General features: G+C 41.0%; 1 protein-coding gene across 1 annotated transcript in view; it reads left to right on the top strand.

Moving 5' to 3' along the window:
- The window catches only part of SPTBN5 (spectrin beta, non-erythrocytic 5), a 108,053-nt gene that overhangs the window by 24,819 nt on the left and 60,148 nt on the right, over positions 1-23,086 (top strand). Inside the window, exons 15-34 of the mRNA XM_052782177.1 lie at positions 209-400; positions 1,105-1,257; positions 1,799-1,929; positions 3,158-3,409; positions 4,090-4,377; positions 5,032-5,278; positions 6,138-6,277; positions 7,265-7,364; positions 8,066-8,236; positions 8,329-8,493; positions 9,246-9,472; positions 10,029-10,215; positions 11,498-11,698; positions 12,883-12,999; positions 13,600-13,763; positions 15,393-15,525; positions 16,330-16,475; positions 17,212-17,326; positions 19,221-19,331; positions 20,492-20,671. Coding sequence (XP_052638137.1) covers positions 209-400; positions 1,105-1,257; positions 1,799-1,929; positions 3,158-3,409; positions 4,090-4,377; positions 5,032-5,278; positions 6,138-6,277; positions 7,265-7,364; positions 8,066-8,236; positions 8,329-8,493; positions 9,246-9,472; positions 10,029-10,215; positions 11,498-11,698; positions 12,883-12,999; positions 13,600-13,763; positions 15,393-15,525; positions 16,330-16,475; positions 17,212-17,326; positions 19,221-19,331; positions 20,492-20,671 — 3,420 coding nt within the window. The remainder of the gene's footprint in view (positions 1-208; positions 401-1,104; positions 1,258-1,798; positions 1,930-3,157; positions 3,410-4,089; positions 4,378-5,031; positions 5,279-6,137; positions 6,278-7,264; positions 7,365-8,065; positions 8,237-8,328; positions 8,494-9,245; positions 9,473-10,028; positions 10,216-11,497; positions 11,699-12,882; positions 13,000-13,599; positions 13,764-15,392; positions 15,526-16,329; positions 16,476-17,211; positions 17,327-19,220; positions 19,332-20,491; positions 20,672-23,086) is intronic.

Genomic DNA, 23,086 nt, shown 5'->3' with positions numbered 1-23,086 from the left:
TAAACAAAACTAAAATGTTTTTCAGTTATTTGGTTCATTCTTTCAGAATAAAACAAAGGAAACAGATTCAAACAAATACTGGAAATGTTTTGTTTAAAGGGTCAGGATGCTGTGATTTGAAATAGCAAGTCAAAATTTTCTTTCCATGTGAAATTTTTATCCAATCAGAAATACTCATCCATTGATTCTGTTAAATTTTACTTAACAGACAGTGAAGACGGAAGCCCCAAGTGGCTTAAATCAAAAGACAGCTAAGCTACCATTCAGTCGAACCTGGGCAACATCTGAAACTGCATTCCCTGGAACCTCCAGCCCAGATGTTCATTTTCTTCCAGAGAACATCTGGAAGACGCAAGATGAAATAGATTCACTTTACAAAAATCTACAGAGCATGGCTGAGGTATAGTATCCCCTCCAGTGGGATAGTCAAGTCCAAAGCAATGCGAAATGAGGTTAAGTGCTGTGCTGGCTTCTGCTTTTCAGTTTAATAATGTGCCTCAATCCTGCGAAGTCCTGTGGGACTTCAAGGCTTGAGATTATCATTGAAGTTTTGTATTAAAACACAATTTATACTGGCAAACTTCCTATTTACGTTCTAGTGTTTCTACTTTATGAAAAGCGGATTCTTTTGTGTAATTTCCCCCCCCCCCCCTAATGTTTGCTTGCTGCAGCTCCTAAATCTTTGGGCTCTCTTACCTGCTACCAGAAAAAATAAGCGACCATAATCTACATTCTCCATTTATTACTTTTCACCCCCACCTGCCACAATCCTGCCCTAAAAACCAACAAAAACATGTCATTTTACATATTCCTGAGATTACTGAGGTAAATCGTCAGTCAGCAGTAGTAAGCAGCACAGCAGCCTTGCTGCCTGTCAGGGGCTGAGCAATCTCCAACTGCTTCTTTTAGGCTTTTAAACCACTGTTGCTCTGGGAAGAAGTATTGTGATCTTAAGGTAACATGTTCTGTTCTCTTTCAGCAGTGTCTGGCAAAACTACTAAGCTACCACCTGTGTACTGTAGTTTAAATGCAAGGATTTTTTTTTTTTTCTTCAAGCAGCAAGGAGTTATTACAACAATACTTAAGTCTTCACCTGTTTCACAGGACAGAAAAAAGGCTCTGGAGGACATGATTGGATATTACCGCTTCTGTAGCTCTTGCGAAGAATTTCAGTCATGGATGAAAGATAAAGAGAACATTTTCCGGACTCTTCAGCCTCAAGCAGACAATGTGGAGGTCATGCAGCAGAAATATCAGGTACCTCTTTACCCTGCTCACAGATGACATCTTTTAAATCAGATTGACCTTGGGAGAATAGATGAAGTTGAGAAATGAAGTTTTGAGAGTCCATTAATTCATTTCAACTTAGAGTCATGCATAAATCAGATGCTTCTTTTGTATAAACTGTGCCAAGCTTATTGAAGCTGCTGTAATTATGTCCCTTTAACTTCTCCTGTCGACATGGTATCGTGTACAAATATCATGGTATAAGAGGACTCTTTTTGTCGTTTGTCTTAACCCACTTGAAGAAGAATGCCAGATGATAAAAAATCCTGCAGTGCACTTGCATCCCGTTGGAGTGGGACATACGTGCATAGGCAGACCGTGCACACCAGGGGAGGTCAGGAGGGCTATAGGGGAACTACATGTGCAGGTGTGTATGGTGGCCAGCAGACAGGTAAATGGAGAAGCCAACTCTGAAAGTCGGACATGAGTGGATATGATGGATTATTGAGAATCGTGTCCACAGAAATAGAAAAACCTCAAGTTCTGCATTCTTGTATATTTTCTGTTTTAGAGCTTTTTAACGGAACTGGCTGCAGGCAAAAGCCAGCTGGGAGATATTGAAAACTTAGCTGTTAAATATGGAAATATCAGTATCAGTAAATATTCTGAGATCCAGATTCGGCTGGAAGACATCAATAGCAGGTAAAGGTGCTACTGATAATCCTCTGTTTTATCTCATGGGGGCAATTGGAGAGCTGACCTTTCACACCCTATCTAGACTACACTGAGAGATTACCCATCTGAGAGGTTTTTAATTCCCAGAATTGGCCTGAGGGGAGGTTTTTATGTGTGGCTGAGGTTCGCTGTGTTCAGGGGCGGCTGTTGCCACCAGACAGAGACTGGGGCCTGGGCTGGGCCTCGCAGCTGGGGCCTGTCCCACTGCCCCAGCCAGGGAAAAGGGCAGGTGGGAGGGCAGCCCGTAGTCCCCATGTCCCGACTACTCTGTGGCGAGGGGCCAGGGCTGCAACCTGGCCGGGAAGCCTGTTTTTTGGTGTGAGGCCTGGGCCTGGGCCAGACTGTCAAGGCGCAGCGAGGGTCGCCTGCTCCCTTTGGGATGGGGAGCCGGCATGGGCAGAGGGGCCTCAGCATGCAGGGCCTGTCCCACAGGGAGGCGAGCAGGGCAGGCCTGGGTTGGCAGCCAGGGCCAGAGTTGAGTCCCAATCCTCAGAGCTGCCTGGCAGCCTATCCCCACTGTCACCAGTGGGAAGGGGGCAGCCCTCAGCTGCACTGGCTCTAGGCTGGCCCTGAGGCTGGCGTCATGCCTCCAGGACTGGGGGGTGCTTCTGGACCCTTGACACCGAGATACTTAAACTGCAGCAATTCGTGTACGTGTGTTAAAGCGCAACGTGAATCCACCCACAGGTGGTGGCGATGGATTCAGAGCAGTTCTCTCTGTACTGCACTGCAGCAGCTGATTTGGTTACTTGAATGTCAGGGTGAGGGTGCCCTTCACAAATATTGAAAGGAACATCAAATCCTGTTTGACTTCACAAAGTATGTTTAGTACCTGTTGTGTACGTACTCTTGGCACCACACCACCCAGCTGGAACTAAGAGGCACAGCTGGGTCCTGATTTTGACTACTGTTGTTTATTGGCATCGTGTCCAGTGTGTTCTGGTCACCTGAGCAGGGTCCCCTTTCTTGAGATGGCACTGAGATGAACTTTTGAGGTTGCGGGGGCGTGCTACTGTTCACCCCTTCAGCCCACTTAAGTCCTGATGAAATCTTTATACAAGACTTTTTCTGAATAGAAAAGGGATATGGCTTTTGTATAATGAGGGCTGTAAATTGAATCTGCTCTCTAGGTGAAGGTAAGTTTTGGGGTAGTGGCTGAGGCTAGATGCAGGTAATTGGGTTATCTCTCTCCAAGGTGGGAACGCATGGAAGCTCTGAAGGACGAGAAGGGCTCTGAGCTGATTGGAGTGGCTGATGTGAGGACATTTCTTCAGGACTGTCAGAGCATAGGAGTGCTACTGCAAGACAAGATGGTCCAACTCAGGGATCTGGAACCAGGGAACTCACCTGCTGGGCTGGAGTCAGACAAGCGCAAACTGTCTACAGTTGAGAGAGAGGTCCTGGTGATAGAGAGGAAAATTGAATACTTGAGGAATGTTGCAAAATTGTAAGGAACCTGCTTTTTGTTTCCATATTCTTTGCTAGTTCTCTAATATAATATTGTAAATTATGGCTGTAAAGTGAATGAGCAGCTTGTGAAGTTTCTCTCTAAGTTTCTCTTTCTAGCAACCTGAAGAACTCACTTGCCTGCTGGATTGAGATCATCTCTCTTGAGTACAGTTGGGTGATTGGTGTAGTGATTGCTTCCAAACTTCACTGTTGTGGGAGGATAAATACTATAGGATGTTTGTGGCTCTAACAAGTTATCTCTACTAATGGGAGTTACTTCCACATTTTGATACCCTAGGTATCATTTAGGTCCTGAAAGAGGGTAATCAGGGGAAGCAAGGATGAAGAAAGAAAAATAGCAGAGAATTGTGCACAGGAGTTTGAATTTGAAATACGAATTTAAAGGTTTTTACTTCTTTAAGCTTTCTGTACATTCACAATGAGAATGATTCATTGAACCACAACAGTGTTACCAGAGTCTTTCACAGGGATGCACTTTCTGCAGTACACCATATTCTCACCAATATTTCTTGCTAGTGTGGAGTATTTGTTGCCTTAGCTGACTTTCTTTTTAATGGAAGTGTAAATATCCAGATTCATTCCTTTTAAAGAGTATTGATTCAAGCCCTAAATGCCTGAAATATTCATCTAATTGAATGTATTTTATTGCCTTTGTAGGATTAAGGACACCAACCCTGCAGAGAGCAAAGCCATCACTGAGCAGGTGGAGAACATGGAGAGGCTTCTGGCAAAGCTCAAGCTGGAGACCCAAAAGAAGCGGGACATTCTGCAGTGGGCCCAAAATCAACAGTCCTTCCTGCAAGACAGCCGTAGGCTCCTGCTGTGGGCAGAAGGCATTCGGGAGAAACTGAGCAGTGAAGAAATGGGTGTGGATGTGCCTTCTGCAGAGCAATTGCTGAAGGAACATCAGGACCTGCTGAAAGAAATTAGGTCTCAGAAAGAAAGGTAGAGAGATTCTGTCTGGGTGGGCAGAGTGGGGTGATATGACAACAGTACTGTGAAGATGAAACATGTCTATCGTGTACATAAATTGTGTATGAAAGTGATGCTGAGAGTTTATTCAAATGCTCTTGAAGCTTAGTGTCAAGAGGAGACTGCAGAACACAAAATCCAGTTAGCTTTTGCATACTTACCCTGATGGCTGATGGAGGGGAAAGGAGGAGCTGTATGTTTGGAGTAGTATTCCACAAGCTCTCCTGACACTCGGATAGTGCCATCTGCACTTTATTTCAGTTCCCCCAGTCCTTCCCTTCTCAGGCCTTATGCTTCCAGTTGCCGTCATCTTCAGTTCTCCTTCTGCACTGTTATGAAGTTCCAGATACTGAGTTGGCCCTCCTCTCCCTTTTCATGGGAAAGCCTGCTTGTTTGGGCTTTCAATCCAAATGGCGAAATCTCACCTACTGGCTCCAGCATGTATCCCTGAGCAACCAACCAGCTGTACTTTGTAGTGCACAACCATGGCTAGCAGAAAAAGGGTGAAAGGGAGGGAGGGAAGCTTAATGTCTAGGCACTGCCAAGAGAGCGAAGAGGTGTGATGAAAGAGAATTCATATATACACTTCTGCAGTGAGGTCTCACTTTTCTTTTTGACTCTGGGAAGATTTATGCAGCTGGAAGAGCTAGGGCGCAAAGTAATCCACGAACAACCCAGTAATGGCAGGACCGTAGATGTCCACCAGTCCATGGAGAGGCTTGCCAAGGAGAACAAAGAGCTGGAAAAAATGTGGGAACAGCGATGGAAAAAGCTGCAGGACGGCCTGGAATTGCAGAAGTTTAACAGGGAGGGAGACCGTATCAATGCAGCCCTCTCTGGCCATGAGGCCTTCCTCCGCGGGGATGACCTTGGGGTATGTACAGCAGCTGATTTTGTTTTCTCCTTCTTTGTCTCCCCATCCAGGGAGTAGCAACAATTTTCTTAATTAGATCAGTTTCCTAATTCTTATGGTCATGGCATTTTAATACTTGGAAACTAGACTTTAAGGTTCTTATTAATGTTCTTATGTTCTTACTTAATGAGAACAAAGCTCATTGTCTCTCAAAAAAACATCTTAAAAACAGCTAAAGTTGTGATTTGTTGCTGTGTGTGTACATGTCAGATGGTTTATATACAACTGACAACTCAGTTTGGTGGCTAAGCATTAAAAAAAAGGCTTCGGCTTGACCGTAATTAATGATTTTTTTTTGTGAAGTAAAAACCTGATTTAAAAAAATGAAGCCTTTTCTTTTCATTGAGTATTTTAAGAACATTAAAGCAAATGAAGGGAAAAAACAAATGCAGACACTATTCACAAGATCAGTGAAGGTGGAGGCTGTGGTATCTCACCACCTTTTATGTTTTCAGCGGAAACTGAAACCTCAATACTTTTGGGTCAGCTTAGTGGAATAAAGTTTTACTTAGTTACAGCCTTTCGTATTGCACGTACCTAGATGTGCCAGAGTGCTGGCATAAATTCAGAATGCAGATTTTCTTAAAAGGTGAAAATGGAACCATAATGGAAAGATAAAACTGAAGAACCAAATACGATACAAACCTAAACACCTGCTGCTTGTTTGCAGCCCTGAACATCATTAGGCATATGCAAAATATACACTATATCTCCTGCCTGAAAGGGAAGGGGGAAAATAAGGTCCAAATTTTTTTTCGTTGCTACAGAAACAACATATGACCAAGAAAAATCTTGATCAAATTTTCTTCCTTAAATGCAGGACCATGTAGATGCTGTTCGAAGCCTGCTGAAGCAACATCAGGAATTTGAACAACTGCTGATGGCACTGAAGAGAAGAGTTGAGGCACTTAATGAAAATGGGGTGAACCTAACAGAGAGCAGGCACTTTGCGTCTCACATGTGAGTCCAAACTCCTTCCTTTTTTATTTAGCTTTAATAAAAAATCCAGTGTGATTAGGGTAAAATGAAAAACTTTCTCTGAGCCAGGATTTAGCTGACGGCCAAGCTGTGATCTGCTGGATGGGGGGGGTGGCAGATTTTTTTCAAAAAAAATACAGACTTCCTGTGCTCTCAGGACAAATAAGTGAAATGTTTTAGGTTAAAAGTGGCATTTGACAGAATGCTAGAATAATTTGTCTGGTATCATAAATTATATATAGTGTTAAAACTTCTTTAATGTAAACTCATTAAATGCTTACATAAAACAAATATTCCTTCATTTATCCGTATGACATATTAGAATTAATGTTTGCTGTTAAAAAGTTACAGAAGACTTCACAAGGAAATAACTCATCACGAGCACCTCCTTCATGGTTTTGTTGAAGCTGAACTGCCATCTCTAATTCCTTTACTGTGCTAGAGCCACTATGATCTAGTTAGGGGACCTCTGCATAAACAAGAATTAGAAATATAGGGTCAGAATGGACCTCTTGAGTCAAAAGACCGTGTTCTTGTGATCACAATCATAATGTCTTGAAAATTCCCTCCACAAATTTATAAAACTGCTCTTCAAATCTGTTTTCTTGCCAGTACTACTACCATTAAAAGGCCATTCCAGAGCCTCGTCACACTTACATCACAGAGAAAATTATTAGTTAAGGTGGAATATTTGGGAAAGAGAAAGGTCTGATTCTTTTAGTCACATGTACGTGACTGCAATTCACTAATGTAACACAGCCATACAAGAGTAAAATCCAGAGCAGCTGGCAAGCAATAGCTGCTTTCCAGATGAGCCCAGCATGGTCATGGGACAGGGCTGTGTATCCCTTCGTCCTGTCAACAGAGGTGTTGAACTAGATTCCATTTATATCATAGTCATGACTACAGTACAACCAAGGGGAACCAATATGACTAGTACTACATTGGACTTCCTGTTTTTCTTCTTAGTATTGAAGAGAGAATGGTCACTCTCCAGCGAAGGTGGGAGCGGCTGATACAAAGCAATGCCAAGAGAAAACAGAGGTTGTTGGATTCCCTACAGCTGCAGGTAAAAGGACTGATACTGCAGATTTGGCCAGGCATGTGTGAAATAATTTTACCGTTTCTCTTAATATGGGACAAATCTCAAACTGCTGAGCATTCCTACTGCAGCTTACTTTCTCTTTGGCTGTAAGACAGAGAATTTCACTTTCCAGGGAGCAGGCGATGCATTGGTGATAACTGTTACAAAGCCATAACCACAGCAAAATACCAAAACAAAAATGGAGATGAATGAAAAAAATGGAATGAAAAAATCAACAGAATATTTTGTCTACTGGATAAGTTTATTCTGTTCATTACTTATTATTGTTCTGGGCCTTAATAATTTGTCACAGTAACTTACAGTAACTGTACTTTTGGCACCAAATTTAGCTTCCAGTGCTGAGATACAAACTTATACTGGAGGATTGGACCACCTATGGTTAAAATAGTCTGTCAAAAATGCAAGCCTTCACTGACAATTAAAGGCAACAGATTAGTAAATGTGGTAAAAAAGGGACTAGGAGATATTACTTGTCAATGGTTCAAGATCATACCTCTTCAGTTAAGAGTGTTGATTATGTAGAACAACTTCAGTATGAAAATATATCACATTGCCTAACTGTTAGAAAAAAAAAAAATCAGGGCTTGATCCTAACAGCAAGGACGCACTGCAAACCCACACAGAATCAGAAGTTAAATTAATTTAATCCTGTTTGTTTCTGTAAGGAGTTTAATCGTGATGCTGCTGAGCTTTTGATATGGATAGAAGAGAAGTACAAGATTGCATCAGATGAATCCTATCGTGATCCAACAAATGTTCTACGCAAACTGAAGTGGCATGAGGCTGCTGAGAAGGAAATGATGGCTAATGAGGAGCACTTTGCAACACTGATAAAGGTGATGGCAGTTTTGGAGCAAAGGCTTCCATCTTGTCCCAAACTTCATAGATGCTGGTCTGCTCAAAAAAATGATGTGCTGTGTTTCTCCAGAAAGGAAATCAGCTGATTCAAGACAAACATTATGCTGCAGTTTCTATCCAGGAGAAGATGTCAGAGCTTCAAAAGAAGTGGAAAGAATTGTATGGCAAAATGATAGAGCGAGGTGACAAGCTGAGACAAGCTGGGCAGCAAGAACAGCTCATGGAACTGCTCCAGGTCAGGAGGTGATGGAGAACAGAGGGGAGGAATGGCCTAGGAGCCTAGTTCTTCTGTTGTGTGGTCCTCACGAAAAAGAACAGAATACCATCCAGATAAAAGTGTATTTTAAGGTGCCCATTTTGTCTACACTCTCAGGAGAGAAAACCCAATGTAATGCTGACCAGGCTCACTCCAAAGCTATGAGCAGGTCAACAGTGCCAGCACAGCACCAAGACACAAAGCTGTTGAACTCATGCTCTGCACCGCATCTGTGTGGCCATCCTGTACTGGGAAGACAATCAAAACTCTCTGTATGGGTCAATGCTGTGCAGACATAACTGCTTGCTTGGAGTCAGTTTGGGGGTTGGAGGCATGGCACTGTATTAAGTACATTGCCATCCTGGCAAATTGTGTAAGAGGAAAAATGTGCTGTGAAGCTGTTTCAATACCAGTATGTCATGGAACTGCTGTTGTGTTGTAGCTACAATCTGAAGCCTTTGAAGATTGTTTTGTATTATGTCACTGAAGATAGTTCAAAGAGACCGTTTTTAATGATGTGCTTTAGTGTCTCAGAGAGAAGAGTACTCCAAAACAGTGTGCAAAACAAAATGTTCCCAGGAGTTGCCTCTTAGAGACACATGGCCATCATGTTACCAAGAAAGGACATATGGATTTAAAAATTGTGTCCAGAAAATGGTCGTGGGAGGGGCTGAGTGAGAGAAAATTATGTTGAAAGGTCAGTACGAGTGTGCTGTAATCCTTCCTGGCAGGATGCCAAAAAGAAGATAGAGAAAATTGAGAAAGTTCTTCAGGAATGTGAGACAGGCCATGATTTGCGCTCCAGCCGTGATCTACTCAAGCAGCACAGACAGCTGGAAAATGAGACGCATGAGCTGGCAGAGAAGATGAACTCTATTGTATCTCATGCGAGGAAAATGGCTACCAATCACTTTGACTCCCAGAGGATTCTGGATGAAACACAGAAATATCTGAAAAGGTGAGGTGTCATTCTCTTTTTGTCTCCACCCCTTGTGACAAATAGCATTTTTTGTTCTACCTTCTAGAAAATGTCTTTTTGTTTATTAAGTTTAAGCCATATTCAGGAATGATTTCTCCTTCCAGTTGTACCACAGGTGTGCTTTGATCTGCACCTACACAGCTGCCTGTTGACCCACCTCAACCTTTATTACTGGACCTTGCTCCTTGCCTGTTGCCCTCCATCTCTAGTCCTTTGCTTATCTACAGGTCTCCCACTGCTTTCTCAGAGATGCAGTGATCCAGCATTTAATACTGTCTAGTTCCCAGGACAAGCCTACGACTTCAAAAGTGTAATCACTTTTCCTCTGCTTATGTTTAGTGTTATTGTATAAGTCTACTTGCCAAAAGTAGCCTTCTGGAGAAGAGATTCTTGTATGTGCAGCCAGCACGTTGAAATTTAATTGCAAAGAAGTGTCCAGTGTTTTCTAATCTTCACAGTGGTATCATAGCCCAATTCCCTTGGCAGAATCAGGATAAAGCTTTGTTTTAACATATATTTAATGGATGACCCCTAGGTTTGAGTCTTTGCAAGCGCCTCTTGATGAGAGGCGTAAGTTGCTTGAAGCTGCAGTGGATCTCTATGAGTTCTACCATTATCATGACATGGAACTGAACTGGATTAATGAGCGATTGCCTATTGCCCATTCCACCAACCGTGGGAAGTCCTTGGATGTGGCTCAAAGCCTGTTGCAAAAACACAAGGTAACTTGTTTAATCAAGTGTGTTATATTGGCACATTGCATTTCACCTCAGGCTGCAAACCAGCACCTGCACACTTCTCCTTTACCTTCAGGAAGGCTGTTGCAAGCAAAATGTATTGCCACACTTTCAATGAGTACATTTGCTGATTCCAGCACTGGCCCAGCTAAAATGGTTCCAGTGGATTGAGACAAGTCAGCAATGTGGTGATGATTTTCAGAGCAAACATGAAATTCCTATGGGAACTGCAAAATTTGTCATATATTGCAGTAGTATTATTATTATTATGAGAAGTTTTGTAGCTCTTCCCATTAAGAGTGGCTAAAAAGCTAGCGTACCTCACACTAAATAGAAAAAAATGAGGGTTTTGCTTTGTGGGTTGATCTGGGTTGAATATTTTGACTGTTACATGCTCATCCTATTTTAGTTCTGTGCTTACTGGTTTATTATACATGCAGTCTTGAGGCATGTTCATGCTAGATCCTCTAGGAAAGCATAAAACAGCCATTTAATGTTTATTTTAGTTCTGTACTGCTTGTAAAATGGTTTGAACAAACCACAGTCAATATATTTATAAAGACAAGTTAACACTGATTTCTGGAGAGTTTGATTCTTTGTAGCAGTTCCTCACAGCCAGGGCACCTTAGAGCTGCGCTGCACCACAGGCAACACTGGATTTTGCAGCACCTGGATTGCAAGTTCCATGAGAAGGGTTGTAAAACCAGTAGGGAGGCTTTGTGCAGCAGGAGTATAATGATTTTCATGGTACTGTTGTCAATGTCTCTCTTCCCATCATCCTCCAGCCCATTCATCTTCTGGGATATTTTATTTTCCCATCAGCAGCTCAACACTCTTTTCTGAATCCCCCAGCTTTGTGTCTCATCCTTTGGCCTGCTCCATCTCCCAAATCTCCCTGGCTGCTGGGCAGGGAAAGGGGCAGGTGCATGGTAAGGAGAAGGGGCAGGATCAGGCCAGACGACCAGGCTGAGGACTTCAGTGAATAACGCTGAGGGTGTAGGGAAGTTAAGAGTCTGTAAGGCAGCAGCAGACATCACTTATCTCCTCCCTCAATGGCAGCACCAAGAGCAGAACATTATACAAGTGGGGCAGGGACCAGTGGCTGAGGCTGCAGCTGTTCTAGAAATAGGCAGTCCTTGTGTCCACTGGCTATACTCTGCCCACCATCACCAGCTGCCAGTTTTGCTTAGGACTAAGAGCACATAGAATTTCTTTGTCCTCACATACCCTTCCTTTATTCCTATTTTTTCTTTTACCTCATTCCCAGGAACTACAGGCAGAAGTGAATGCCCACAAACAGCAAGTCCAGCGGGTCCTGGATAAAGGAAAGACAATGGTTGTAGGCCAGCACCCATCAGCTCAGAAAATAAGTGAGAAATGCCAGGAGCTTGTGACTGCCTGGCAGGGCTTAGAGAAGGCCTGCGAGGAAAGGATGAAGCAGCTGCAGCACTCAGTTGGCTTCCAGGAGGTACAAATTACAGCAAAGTTCTTACACAGTAGCTTCTTCAGACAAACAAGAAGACCAAAGTTTTAAAGTGAATAACAAAACAGCTTTGTTAGGACTGGTATTCACTTCAGTTGCTTGAGGCCAGACTCATGGAAATAGAGGGCTGGGTCGCATAGCTGAATGCAGCCCCCAGTCTAGACCTGCTGCTCTAGAGGTTTGCCTTAGACTCTGTACCCATCCCTTATGGTTGTGTGTAGAACACACATTTCTCCTAGTAGTAGCTCCTTTCTCAATACCTTTATACAGCCTCAGGCTTCGACCTAAGTAATGCAATGGATTCTGAACTGGTCCTTCATACTGGAGAATTATAATAAGGAAAACAGACAAGAAGGGATCTCTTGTGCCATCCAATCCTTAACTGTTCCAGGCAACAATGTTTCAGGCAACAAAATGGTACTGAGAAACTGATAACACTCTTTCACTCTCAGAGAGAGTTAGGACTTTTGACCCTATTATTTTCAACAGGAAACTGGACCTTTATGTTTAGCCTGTTTAAATAAAAACATTGCTTGCAAATATTTATCTCGATAACCCAAATTTTCTGTCATCAGTGGGTCATGTAGGAGTGCAGTTATTCAGATAACACATGCAGTTTTGTAGACATAAACAGCATTTGCACAGAGTTCACGGGCCCACCTAAAGTATGTTCCCTGGAGAATATGATCATCTGGCTCTCATTTCCTCCATCTATAAAAATAGCTGTCCATACTATAGGCTTCATGAAGCCTGATTCTTAAAGGTGATTTGAACTCAGGAAGGGGAAGGAGAAATACCACACTGATATTATACAGTTAGCCTCTACCCTGAGTGAATAAGGTAAAGGAAGAGTCAAGTAAGGATAGTGATGTGAAGAAAGAAAAGTGAGACAACCTGAAACTTACTGCCAGAGCTTTGAAGCCTAGAGAATACCTTAGTTATCCTGCACTGAAGTCTTATATCTGTGGCCTCCTTCACCTTTGTATGATTTGACAGAACAGTGTGGAATAGTAGTTCTTGGGATTAAATATTCTTTATTTGTTATTTATTAAAACATTGCAGTACATCTTACAGTCCACCCCCCATTTAGAATCTATTAGGTCAAAAAAATAACATGAGTATTTTGAAAATTGAGGTAGAAACTAATTTGCTTTCCCTTTAACTGATAGTATTTAATGAACACTTCAGACCTGGAGGCTTGGATAGCAGAAAAACATCCACTTGTGACAAGCAAGGACTATGGTAAGGATGAAGATGGAACACTGAAACTCCTCAAGAAACATAAGGTATTTCTCTGCTTAAATTCTGTACGCTGGCCTGATCTTATTGTTTGTCTGCAGTTGTAAAATTTTCTCTCATTGGTACTTAAGTGTCCAAGATATTTCACATTGATGTATGTCTACATGTGAATGGACTGACAGAAGAGATCAATGCAGCTTACTAATATGGTTGGAAAAAAAAGTAGTTTGAGGAAAAATGAGAATGGTGAATATTCTCATCTTATTTTTCTGAGGCCAAAACTGACTATGATCTGATATCTGCTTTTCAGTCTCAACAAATGCATGCAGAAGTCTTTTTTTTTTTTTTTTCCTAAAATAAAAAATACAGATAGAGTATGATTCCAGGAATACTTTTCTCTGCTTAATAATGTATCAGGAATTTCTAATTGTCTTTACTCACCTAATTTGTTTTAATTTATGTACACTTTTTTCCAAAAAAAAGTTGCTAGAAAACGATCTAAAATTGATGAAGTCTTGGAAACGTCACATGCTTCCAGAAATTTTTCTCCTCTTCTAATTTCTCAATGATTACACCATAGGCTGGTGTAAAAGTTCAAACAGTGGATATCTTGGACAACTGGCTCTCAATCCTCTTTTCTCTGCCAGGCACTGGAGCATGAGATTGCAATTTACCAAAATTTGATGAAAGAACTGAGTGAAAGTGCCCAAACTCTTCCTGTTGTGGGTTCCATCCAGTATGTTGAGGTTGATGCACCAAAGGAACGAGCAAATTCAAGACTCCAGGAGTTGCAGGAACTAGCAGCAGCAAGGTATAAACTAGAACTGCCCCTTGGATCCTAGGTTTGATTCAAAGCCCACTGACGTCAATAAAGGATATCTCCCAGTGCCTCACTGGAATTTAGATCATATCCATTATCTCCTCTTTTTTCAATTGTATGTAGGAAATTGCTTGCTTATTTCTATATTAGAATTCTGTGCGCCTATGAGCTTTTCATTATTGCTAAGCAAGAACTCTACATTTTATTCAGGGAGTTTTACTACATATTAAGGATTTGAAGCCTACAAATTTACCCTTCATCATCCTCCCTTAAGGGCACTTGAGATGCCGGATTCTGACTTGTCTTTGTGGTATTTGGAATCTGCTATCAAAAGGAAAAAACTGGTTTTAAAAGATTTCCTTAGCATTGCTTGAAAATTACTTAATTCATTACACAGCAGAAGGGAGAAATTACAGTTACACTTGTCTTTATGCCCAGTGGCTGTGCTAGTATAGGAAGGGTTTTATTCTTGAATGAGTGATTTACTTCTCATTTCACTTCCTTTCTGTTATTGTTACAGTAAGATGTTTACAACAGGACAGTTTGCTTGTACACAGAGTTTTTAAACACTTCTAGTTTGTTGTCAGGAAGGAACAAATGTCTGAATACTTTAGGTTTTTCCTCCACAAAAATTTCACTCAGAAAAGGAATGGGGCTCTGCAAACAGAACAACAAATAAATGAGTCTGAATACTAGAATAATTAAGCCTAAAGGAAATGCTGATATTTTACCTTTTGTTTCTATTCTTGTTTACAATTTAAAAAGTAAAAGCATCAATAGAAAATCCTGTGAATGAAAAGTTCAGGAAAAGAAATAGTCAGTCTAGAAATATCAAAACATTTGTGTGTGTTGAACACAGAAATGTTTTGTGTTCATTCATGCTTAATGTTAACCTGGGTCTCATGGTGCCTTTTTGGTGCTCTGCTTTGTACCTCTGATCTGCGTTCTCCTTGGTGGGCTGGACTCTCTCAGCAGGCTACATCCCTTGTGATGAGCATTTGTGATTAAACAGGGAAGCCAGGTTCATCTTTCCTGAAATGTTTGCACAATGGCCAGACAGTGTTAGCAGATGGAAACTTGATATTTTCTTTATTGTGGAAGGCCTGTAACATGTCAGGCTGTATTATAAGATACTCTAGACGATCAGAAATACACAGCAGGTAGCAGCAATTTTGCTGAACAGGCAATATGAGCAGAATAGCATAAAATGGCTTTCATAGCATTTGCCTTCCTGATGCACCATCCTCAGTTAGAAAGATTTCATTTTCATAAGTACTACAGTTATCTTTAGAAAGACAGATCAGGACAGATCGGGAAAAAATGAAGGGTATTCTCATGAGCAGAAAAAAAAACCAGACCACAAAAAAAACAAACCAGGGAGAGAGCTCAGCTAGGCACAGTGTTCTTCTGGGAAACTCAGCCAATGAGTCTGACCTGGCTGACAGCTGTCATCCTACAAACATAATTTCCAATCTTGAGAAATAAAGTCAGTTCTTTCATTAAAGAGAATTAGTCTTGATGGTGAGAGGTTTAGGGGATTAATACAAAGAAAGTTACTGATTGCCCTCCTCTTATATTCCCTTGGTCTAATTGTATTGTCTTGTCTCCTTCCCCCAACAGAGGGAAGAAGCTGGATGAGACTCTTGTCTTGCATGAGTTTCTACGAGAATATGAAGATCTGCAAGACTGGATCACTCAGCAGAAACAAACAGCCAGCTCTGAAGACTATGGAAATGATTATGAACATATCTTGGTGAGTTTTTTGAGTAACAGATCAATGAAACTGTATGTAGTGAGACTGTAAACAGATTCTAAGTTTGTCCTTGAAAACTTATAAGACAGAGTAAAAAGTAAGTATAAATAACTGGTAGACGGGAAGAGAAAAGGGTGAAGATTGGGTGGGAAGCATTGACTTCTTGTGACAGGCAGGCAGCATTGCCATGGGGGCTGAGCTGCGTGAAACAACTGCATGCCAGAATGTCTACACATTCAGAGAGCAACTCCTTTCTATTTTTAATCACCAGATATTTCAGTGTGGTGTCTATTAAGGATTTTTTTCATCACAAATGCTGGTGTACAGACATCTACAGCTATACCTCTTCGCATGGCACAGAAACTAATCTAATGTCAGCCTGTTAGAAATCAATAGCCATTCAGAATCCTCATTTTTGTAATTTATTTCAAAATATCTTGTGTCCTAAATCTTAAAATCAGACTACATTATCCAGTTATAGTACTGAATACAGATTTGCATTCATGAAGTGCAAACATATCATTTAATAATTTAAATTCGTTGTACATTGAATTTTTGTTTTTATCCCTGGTAATAATGTTTCTGCCTCCCATCTGCATCACAAACCTCATGTTTTGCTAATAGTTTGTAGGTCCTCATGGTCTTTGGGGGTAAAATCCAGTCATTCTCTGCATTTTCTCCATCTCCAAATATGATCAGTTTATTACCTGTCTTTTGGCTGTGCTCTGATAGCTGAGCAGGTATGTTTGTGAAAAGAGAGCACTCAAAATGCCTTTTTAGTTATTGTTGTTTTTCCTTCAAAAGCAACTTTGTGCCAAATATGACACGTTCCAACACCAGTTGGAAGCAGCTGGGAAAAGAGTTGTGGCTTGCCAGCAGCTGGCAGACAACTTGCTGAACTGTGGGCATTCTGAGTCCCGGGAAATTCGACAGAAACAGAAAGAGCTAAGGTAGGAGACTTGTGTTATCTCTCTAATGCTTTGTCCTTTCAATTCACTCTCGAGGAGGAGGAAGTGAGAAGGAATTAGAAAAGGATAAGGCATGTCCTCCCAATTCTCTAATTGCAAAATATGCGGTTTGCTCACTGATACAGAGCTGCTGCCATGCCTCATTTGAAAACAGATTACTGTAAGGCAGACATTATCTGCTTGCTGATTTGGCTTCTTGTAAATTGCATGAGAGGTCCTTTACAAGTAAGGGGTGAGTGAATTTCCTTTGCTCTTTGAAACAGGATCACCTAACTGAAAGGCTAGGAGTTTAGTTGCTTCTTTATTGCTTCTGATATTTGAATTTGAATCCCATGACTGATCTGCAGAACAACATTAAGATGTTCTGAGCTTTTTACGTCTGGCATTGGTCCAAACTGGCCCAAAAGAGAAGCATGAAGGAATAGTAGAGTCTGATTCAGTCCTCCAAGTCCTGCATATAAAACCTGAAAAGCATATTGGAGAGGGGCACCCATATATAGGACCACCTATTTAAGTGCCTGGAGCAGAGAGGAGGACATGGATAGAGTAGGGCGAGACACATGCTGCCCCTCAGAGAATCACTCCAACAGAATTTAATGGCAGGAATTAAAAACAAAGTAAGAGGAGGTCTTGTTTTCAGTCTGCCTTCAGATTGTTAATCTCCTTTACTCCTAGTTTAAATGTTTTACATGGTTCTTTTCCCCATCCTCCCTTGCAGGAACTCCTGGGAGGAGCTGTTGGAAATCACCAGATTACGAGGTGAGCGGCTGAGAGATGCTGAGGAGATTCACAAGTGTTACCAAGATCTGACAGATGCTCTAGCCCATATTAAGGTAAAAAATAAGGGGAAAGTCTCATGCAATACAAACTTCATTTCAGCTTAATTTGTGGAGTATTCTTACGATTCTCAGTGTGCTTGCTGCTGACTTAAAAAAAAAATCTCAGTAAGAAACATGCCTGACTGGTCACCTTATGAGAACCATTGGTGAAACCAGGTGCACCTAGAGTTGCTGATCTGTGGGAGAAGCTGAGAAGACCAGGGCTGCATATAGTAATTTTGTTTGCAGTCATCAGCCCTAAGAAACTGTTCACTGCCTCACTGTGGTGGTTCTGTGTACACCATTGTAGCTGTATGTGCTGAAGAAAGAACTGTCTTGTGAAAAAGGCATTTGTCTGGATTACAGTGATTGTTAGCCTGGAAGGCTGTCAGGCAATCATGTGACCTGATGTGAAAAGTTGGGCCAAAAATCTTTTCCTCTCATTTCAGTGCCCTGTACTGGCAATAATTTCAAACAGTCCCAGTGTGAAAACTGGGGGGAAAAGTCCCAATGAAAATCTTCAGCCTTCTGTTTTATCTGAGCATCCTGAAGAATTTCACAGAGAAACAACATCCTTGCAGTAATGAGAGGTGTGGTTTCCCTAATGCAGATGTGTACAGGAGGCAGTGATCCAACAGAGGTTCCACTGTTTGCAAGGCAGCAGGGCTTTGTTAGGTTATGTGCAGTAGATTTTCTACTTGCTTGTGCTGGCAGAAGCTGCCCTATTCAACTATGTTATTCCTGTTTTCTTTCCCTGTGGTGAATGGAAAGTCAAATTCGTAATATTTCACCATATACCAGCTGGGGCTTTCAGAACCTGGTGTATATTTAATTTCAATGATGAAGTAGTTAATTCTGTGGCAGGGACAAGTGATAGTTCAGAAACACTTCACAGACCAGCTGTTGGTTTATCCCCATGCTAAGTTTGGTCCAGGCAATCAGTACACACTTCTAGCATCACATCTTGTTAATAAGCTTCACTACTGAGTGGGACAGCAATTCAGTGATCTTGCCTATCCCTTACTGTGTACCCTGGTCAGATGTCTACCAGGGAAAGCCATTTCTTATAGGAACAGAGTACTACAAGATCTTGCTTAAGTCACCAACTCCAGTGCCATCACAGCATAGACAACTACAACATGCAACTTCTTTTACAGCACCTTACCTAGATGCATTGTTGGTACCCCAAACCAGCCTGTGAATGTGTTACAGAAATGCACTTCTCCAATGGTTAGAAATGTTCTGCTAATTTTCACCTAAATTGACCTGGAGCAAGTTTCTAATCATTTTAGTCTAGCAACAGTGGTGTCCTCCAGCTGAAGCACCTTTTCTTTTTGCTTGCTGTGTTCCCAATGCATGTCTATGTAACAACTAAATCCCCTCAGAACCTTTGTTGAGCTAAATAAATGTTTAAGTCTCCTTTTATGTGATGGTCTCTCTGTTTCTTTCATCTTTACAGTAATTTTTCCTGAGCATGTATAACTAAATTTTTATCTAAAGGTGGTTCACATATAGACCACCTGTATCCCAAAGAATGGCCAAAAACTGTTGGTTGTTAATGCTACTTTAACAATTCACTATGTCACTGCAGTAGCTATTCAAGATTGATTCCCAACACAAAGCCTGCAAGACTTTCTCCTGTATTGTCTAATCAAAGAAAGACTTGAAGCTTCATCTCTCACAGTCTGGTTGGATAGCTTAATCACTGAGATACTTAGGAGTGAGTTACTAGGAAAGATGTACTAGGACAGATTTTTCCGGCTTCTTTTTACCTGTCATAGTTGAGTAACCCAGGATGTCCTAACTGTGCAGTATGAGTTGCACTACACAAAATGACGAAAGTAGGCTTGTAATGTGTTTTGCTTGGACGTAGAAAGCAGCAAAGCCTTTTCTGATTTCTTCCTTCTAGGAGAAGTCCAAAAGTATTCCAGATGATGTTGCTAAGGACATGAGAGGTGTACAAACTCAGCTCCGGAACCATGTGGCCCTGGAGCATGAGCTTTCTGGGAATGAGCAGCAGGTAATGAAAGTCATTTGTGGCCTTTAATGTGTAGCCAAAATTCAAGTTTCCAAGACAATCATAGTAATAATTTAGCGTTGTGAACAAAATTATTACAGGCTCTCTGTGAGGGCCTGGAAATCTCTAATAATCTTCCTTAGTCTTCTGCTTTTTCAATATGTTCAAGGTTTGATGGCGGTGATAAAGTAGGTAATTTAAAACCTTACAAAAAAGGGACATATTATAATGAGCGCTGACTATTGAAGTGATTCACAGGGATATTTTTGATCACTGTTTTTGAAAAGTATGATTATGCCAGGCTTTATAATGTGTTTACCGTTGTCTTCAAAGTGTTCCAGGTGATTACAAGGAAAAATCCAGAATCTGTTCTATGTGCAGAGAAACTGAATATTCATTGAACATAAAATGCAGTAATTGACTATAGAGGATTACAGAAGGAAGGATGGGGCAGCAGTCTGGAATTTTCAACAAGTTGAGAGGGGTAGGAATTGGACTGTGAGAAAGAAGGATAGGGCTCATTATACAAACTTGTGAAAAGTTTCACCTCATGAGAACAGCTTCCTTGTATATAGGAGATTTGCTTGGCTTCAACCAGATGAATAAAATTAGTACGAGTTTTCTCTTCATCGCTTTGTTTAGTAAATGTAATGGTATAGTTAACACAGCTTGTGCTATCTTGAGATTACTGAAGTAGTTATCCCAGTATTATTTATCAGTGGCCTCGTGTCTTGGCCTTGTGGCAGATAACAGTAGAATTGATCCCACCAGCTGCTTATTACTTTTAAAGGTAAAAGAGTATGAGATATGCGTGAAGAGAATGTAGTCACAGTTAATCTGTATGGTCACAGTTAAGGTATGGTTAGCTATTATTTGCATTACTCATGTAATAAATTATATAATAAAAGGAGAAACGAAATCTGCCTGCATATTTGAAAAATCACTGTTGTGATGAGCCTAAGCAAACACTGGGTGTCACTGTTATTCCATAGAACTGAAATTAGGGAAGCTTTTGTTTAGCCTGAGAAAAGTTAGATCAGAAAATGTTGCTTGAATTGTAGTTTCATGTACAATTAACATAGCCCTTATCAAAACTTTTCTGATATTGGCTGTATCTCTATGACTCTCTCTTTCCTACCCTATTCTTTTGTCCCTGTGTATAGCTGCAGGAGCTGATCCACTCTGCAGATAGTGTGCTGACACATTGCTCAAAGAAGCAGGTAGAAGACCTGAAAGCAAAGCAGCAGGCAATAGTGACCAACTGGAAGGCCCTGAAGTCTAAAGTGGAACTGCGCAAGAAACTTCTGGAACGAGCATACAAGCTTTACCAGTTTCAGGCACATGTAAGCACTTCTGCCTTCTGTCCATTGGTACACAGGGGAAAGGTGCCTTTGGTGTGTGTGAATCACAGGTGTACTTCCAAGCTGCAAAGGTTCATGTAAAAGGCTGCAGGCGCTATCTGTGTTACTAATCAAGTATTAAAGTGCTTGTAGCTATTTAGAAAGGTGTTAGAGGATCATGATCTTTTACTTTCTGTAGGAAGGAAAGCTTGTATCCACCTGTGTATGGGATAGATAGTTGTCAAAAAAGGTCATCACTTCTCAAGAGTAGCAGTAGTCTTTTCAAAGACTCTGCAATTCCCACTGAGTACAAGTGATAAAAATAGATGTCAGACTCCCATTTATAATGGCTAAAAGTTCGTTCTCTTTCTCTCAGGGCATGCAATAACCCTCGGTTAACTTACTTCATGGTATGTATCAAATACAACTCACTGGTCTTCGCAATAACCTCTCAAGCTGCTTAAACACAGTGACATGTGTATATCAGCATAATATCATCTGCAATGCACAGTAGCTTTGTCTCCGAAGAACTCAGTAGGTCACTGAGCTATGATTTGCCACGGAATACTTTGCGAATGTCAGTGAGGGCACTTGAGCTATACCACTGCAAATTAGTAGATTATTGCTGCAAGTACTACAGTAGCAGGTACTAAACCAGCAAGGGTGCCCCCTTTTATCATGAAGGAAGTTGCTAATGTAGATTTCTAGAATACCTTTACATTCTTTGTATTCCTGAACTGTTCCAGATGTAATCTCAGTGCCAGTTAAAGATACCTCTGGTAGTTCACATTCTGTTTCCATGTTTGCTGGGGAGCAGAGAATATCCAGGGTATGCTCACCTGGAAAAAACCTTCCCACAATTTTGTCTTAAGGTTGTAAGCTGGGATCAAGACCACAATAGAGTGTACATGATGCATTTGTGTTAGCATGAGAGGTTTCTGCACATTAGGCTAATCCACTTTGAGCGTCAAACCAGCATTGCCTGTCACATTGCATCAAAAAATATACTGTACAGTTAGAGATAAAGGATGCTTATGGCACTTTGGTTTTTTGTGGGTTTAGTTGGTTTGTTTTTTAACTGTTAAGAATCCATTATCTTGTGCAGAACTGTTGATGGGGAAATAAAATGAATTAGAATATGACTTAAGGAAAATTAAAGTGGCTCTACTGATGTAGGTGAAAGATCATTTGTCCACTGTCTTTCTGACAATATCTAGGAATGATAGTAAGAACAAGGCAAACTCCTTCTAGTATGTATTCTTATAACAGATATTAGATTCTTAAAGTCTTCAGCCTCAGGGCATCTTCATCAGGAGATGGATCTGATGGATTTATCCATTAAAACATAGTCACTCAGAGTTCACTTTGTTATTGATTTGTTTCATAATTTATGTAATAAATTTGGTTATTGACTTCAGATAGAAAATGTCCTGTTGGTGGGGAAGCTTTTTTCTTTTTATTGCTGGAACCATAAAAAATACCTTTGGTTTTAATTTTGTCTGAAATCTGTGATGCATCCTGTGATCTGAATGGCAAATCTAGAGCCCATTTCTTTATTCTGGTACTGTGTCCTTTCATCTGCCTTGGTTAATTTACAAGCAATGAACACCTTAAAAATATATAAATCTGTCAGTGCTTAATAGAGGGTTCACAGTCATTAAGGTGCTTTCTTAACATCATAAAACAAATGACAAAGCCAGGTGACTGTATTCTCAGTGACGTGCCTAGATGGGATTATGCCTCAGGCATCTCCCTGTCTCTTTGATATTGGTCGCTGGCAAGAAGTATTCCTGATCCTCTCAATTTTCACCTCCTTTCCTGACAATAATTCATGAAGAAGTGAAGAGCTTGTTCTGCAAATTCAGTAAGCCAGTCTTTCTGCCCAGATGGGACAAGGTGGGGTTATACAGCCATGTCTAATGACTGTAAGAATCTCGGTAGCTCTAGGGTAGGTTAGAGCAGCTTTGCTGCAGAACATCCACCAAATTGCTGAGTGCAAAGAGGCAACTTTTCTCCCTTTCTTCTTTCAGCTATGCCAAGAGGTTCACAAACTTAATGTTAGTCTCAGCTGTTCAGTGTACTTTTTTCATTAATATTGTTCATATGCAGTCCATGGGGCTTTTTCATTATGAAATTGTACATAGATTAAGAAGGGAAACAAAAACAAATCAGCCTTTCCATGAAATGAGACTGCAGCACAATCATCTAGTGTATCTCCTTGCATCCCATCAAGTACGATTTTAGTCTGATTAAATAGCAGAGCTGGCCCTAACTGACAACACACAGTAACAGCAGAGGGCTCCAAATCTTCCAAGAAACTCTGTCAAGGAAGAGGAATTTAGACATAGACTCAAAAGTATTTCTGAATGATCTGAGGTTCTTGTTCTGAAGTTTGTGCTAGGATCTGCATGGTCTCTG

Source organism: Harpia harpyja, chromosome 3, assembly GCF_026419915.1.
Source record: "Harpia harpyja isolate bHarHar1 chromosome 3, bHarHar1 primary haplotype, whole genome shotgun sequence".
In the NCBI taxonomy this organism is placed as follows: Eukaryota; Metazoa; Chordata; class Aves; order Accipitriformes; family Accipitridae; genus Harpia; species Harpia harpyja.
This window is presented reverse-complemented; position numbering and strand designations above follow the sequence as displayed.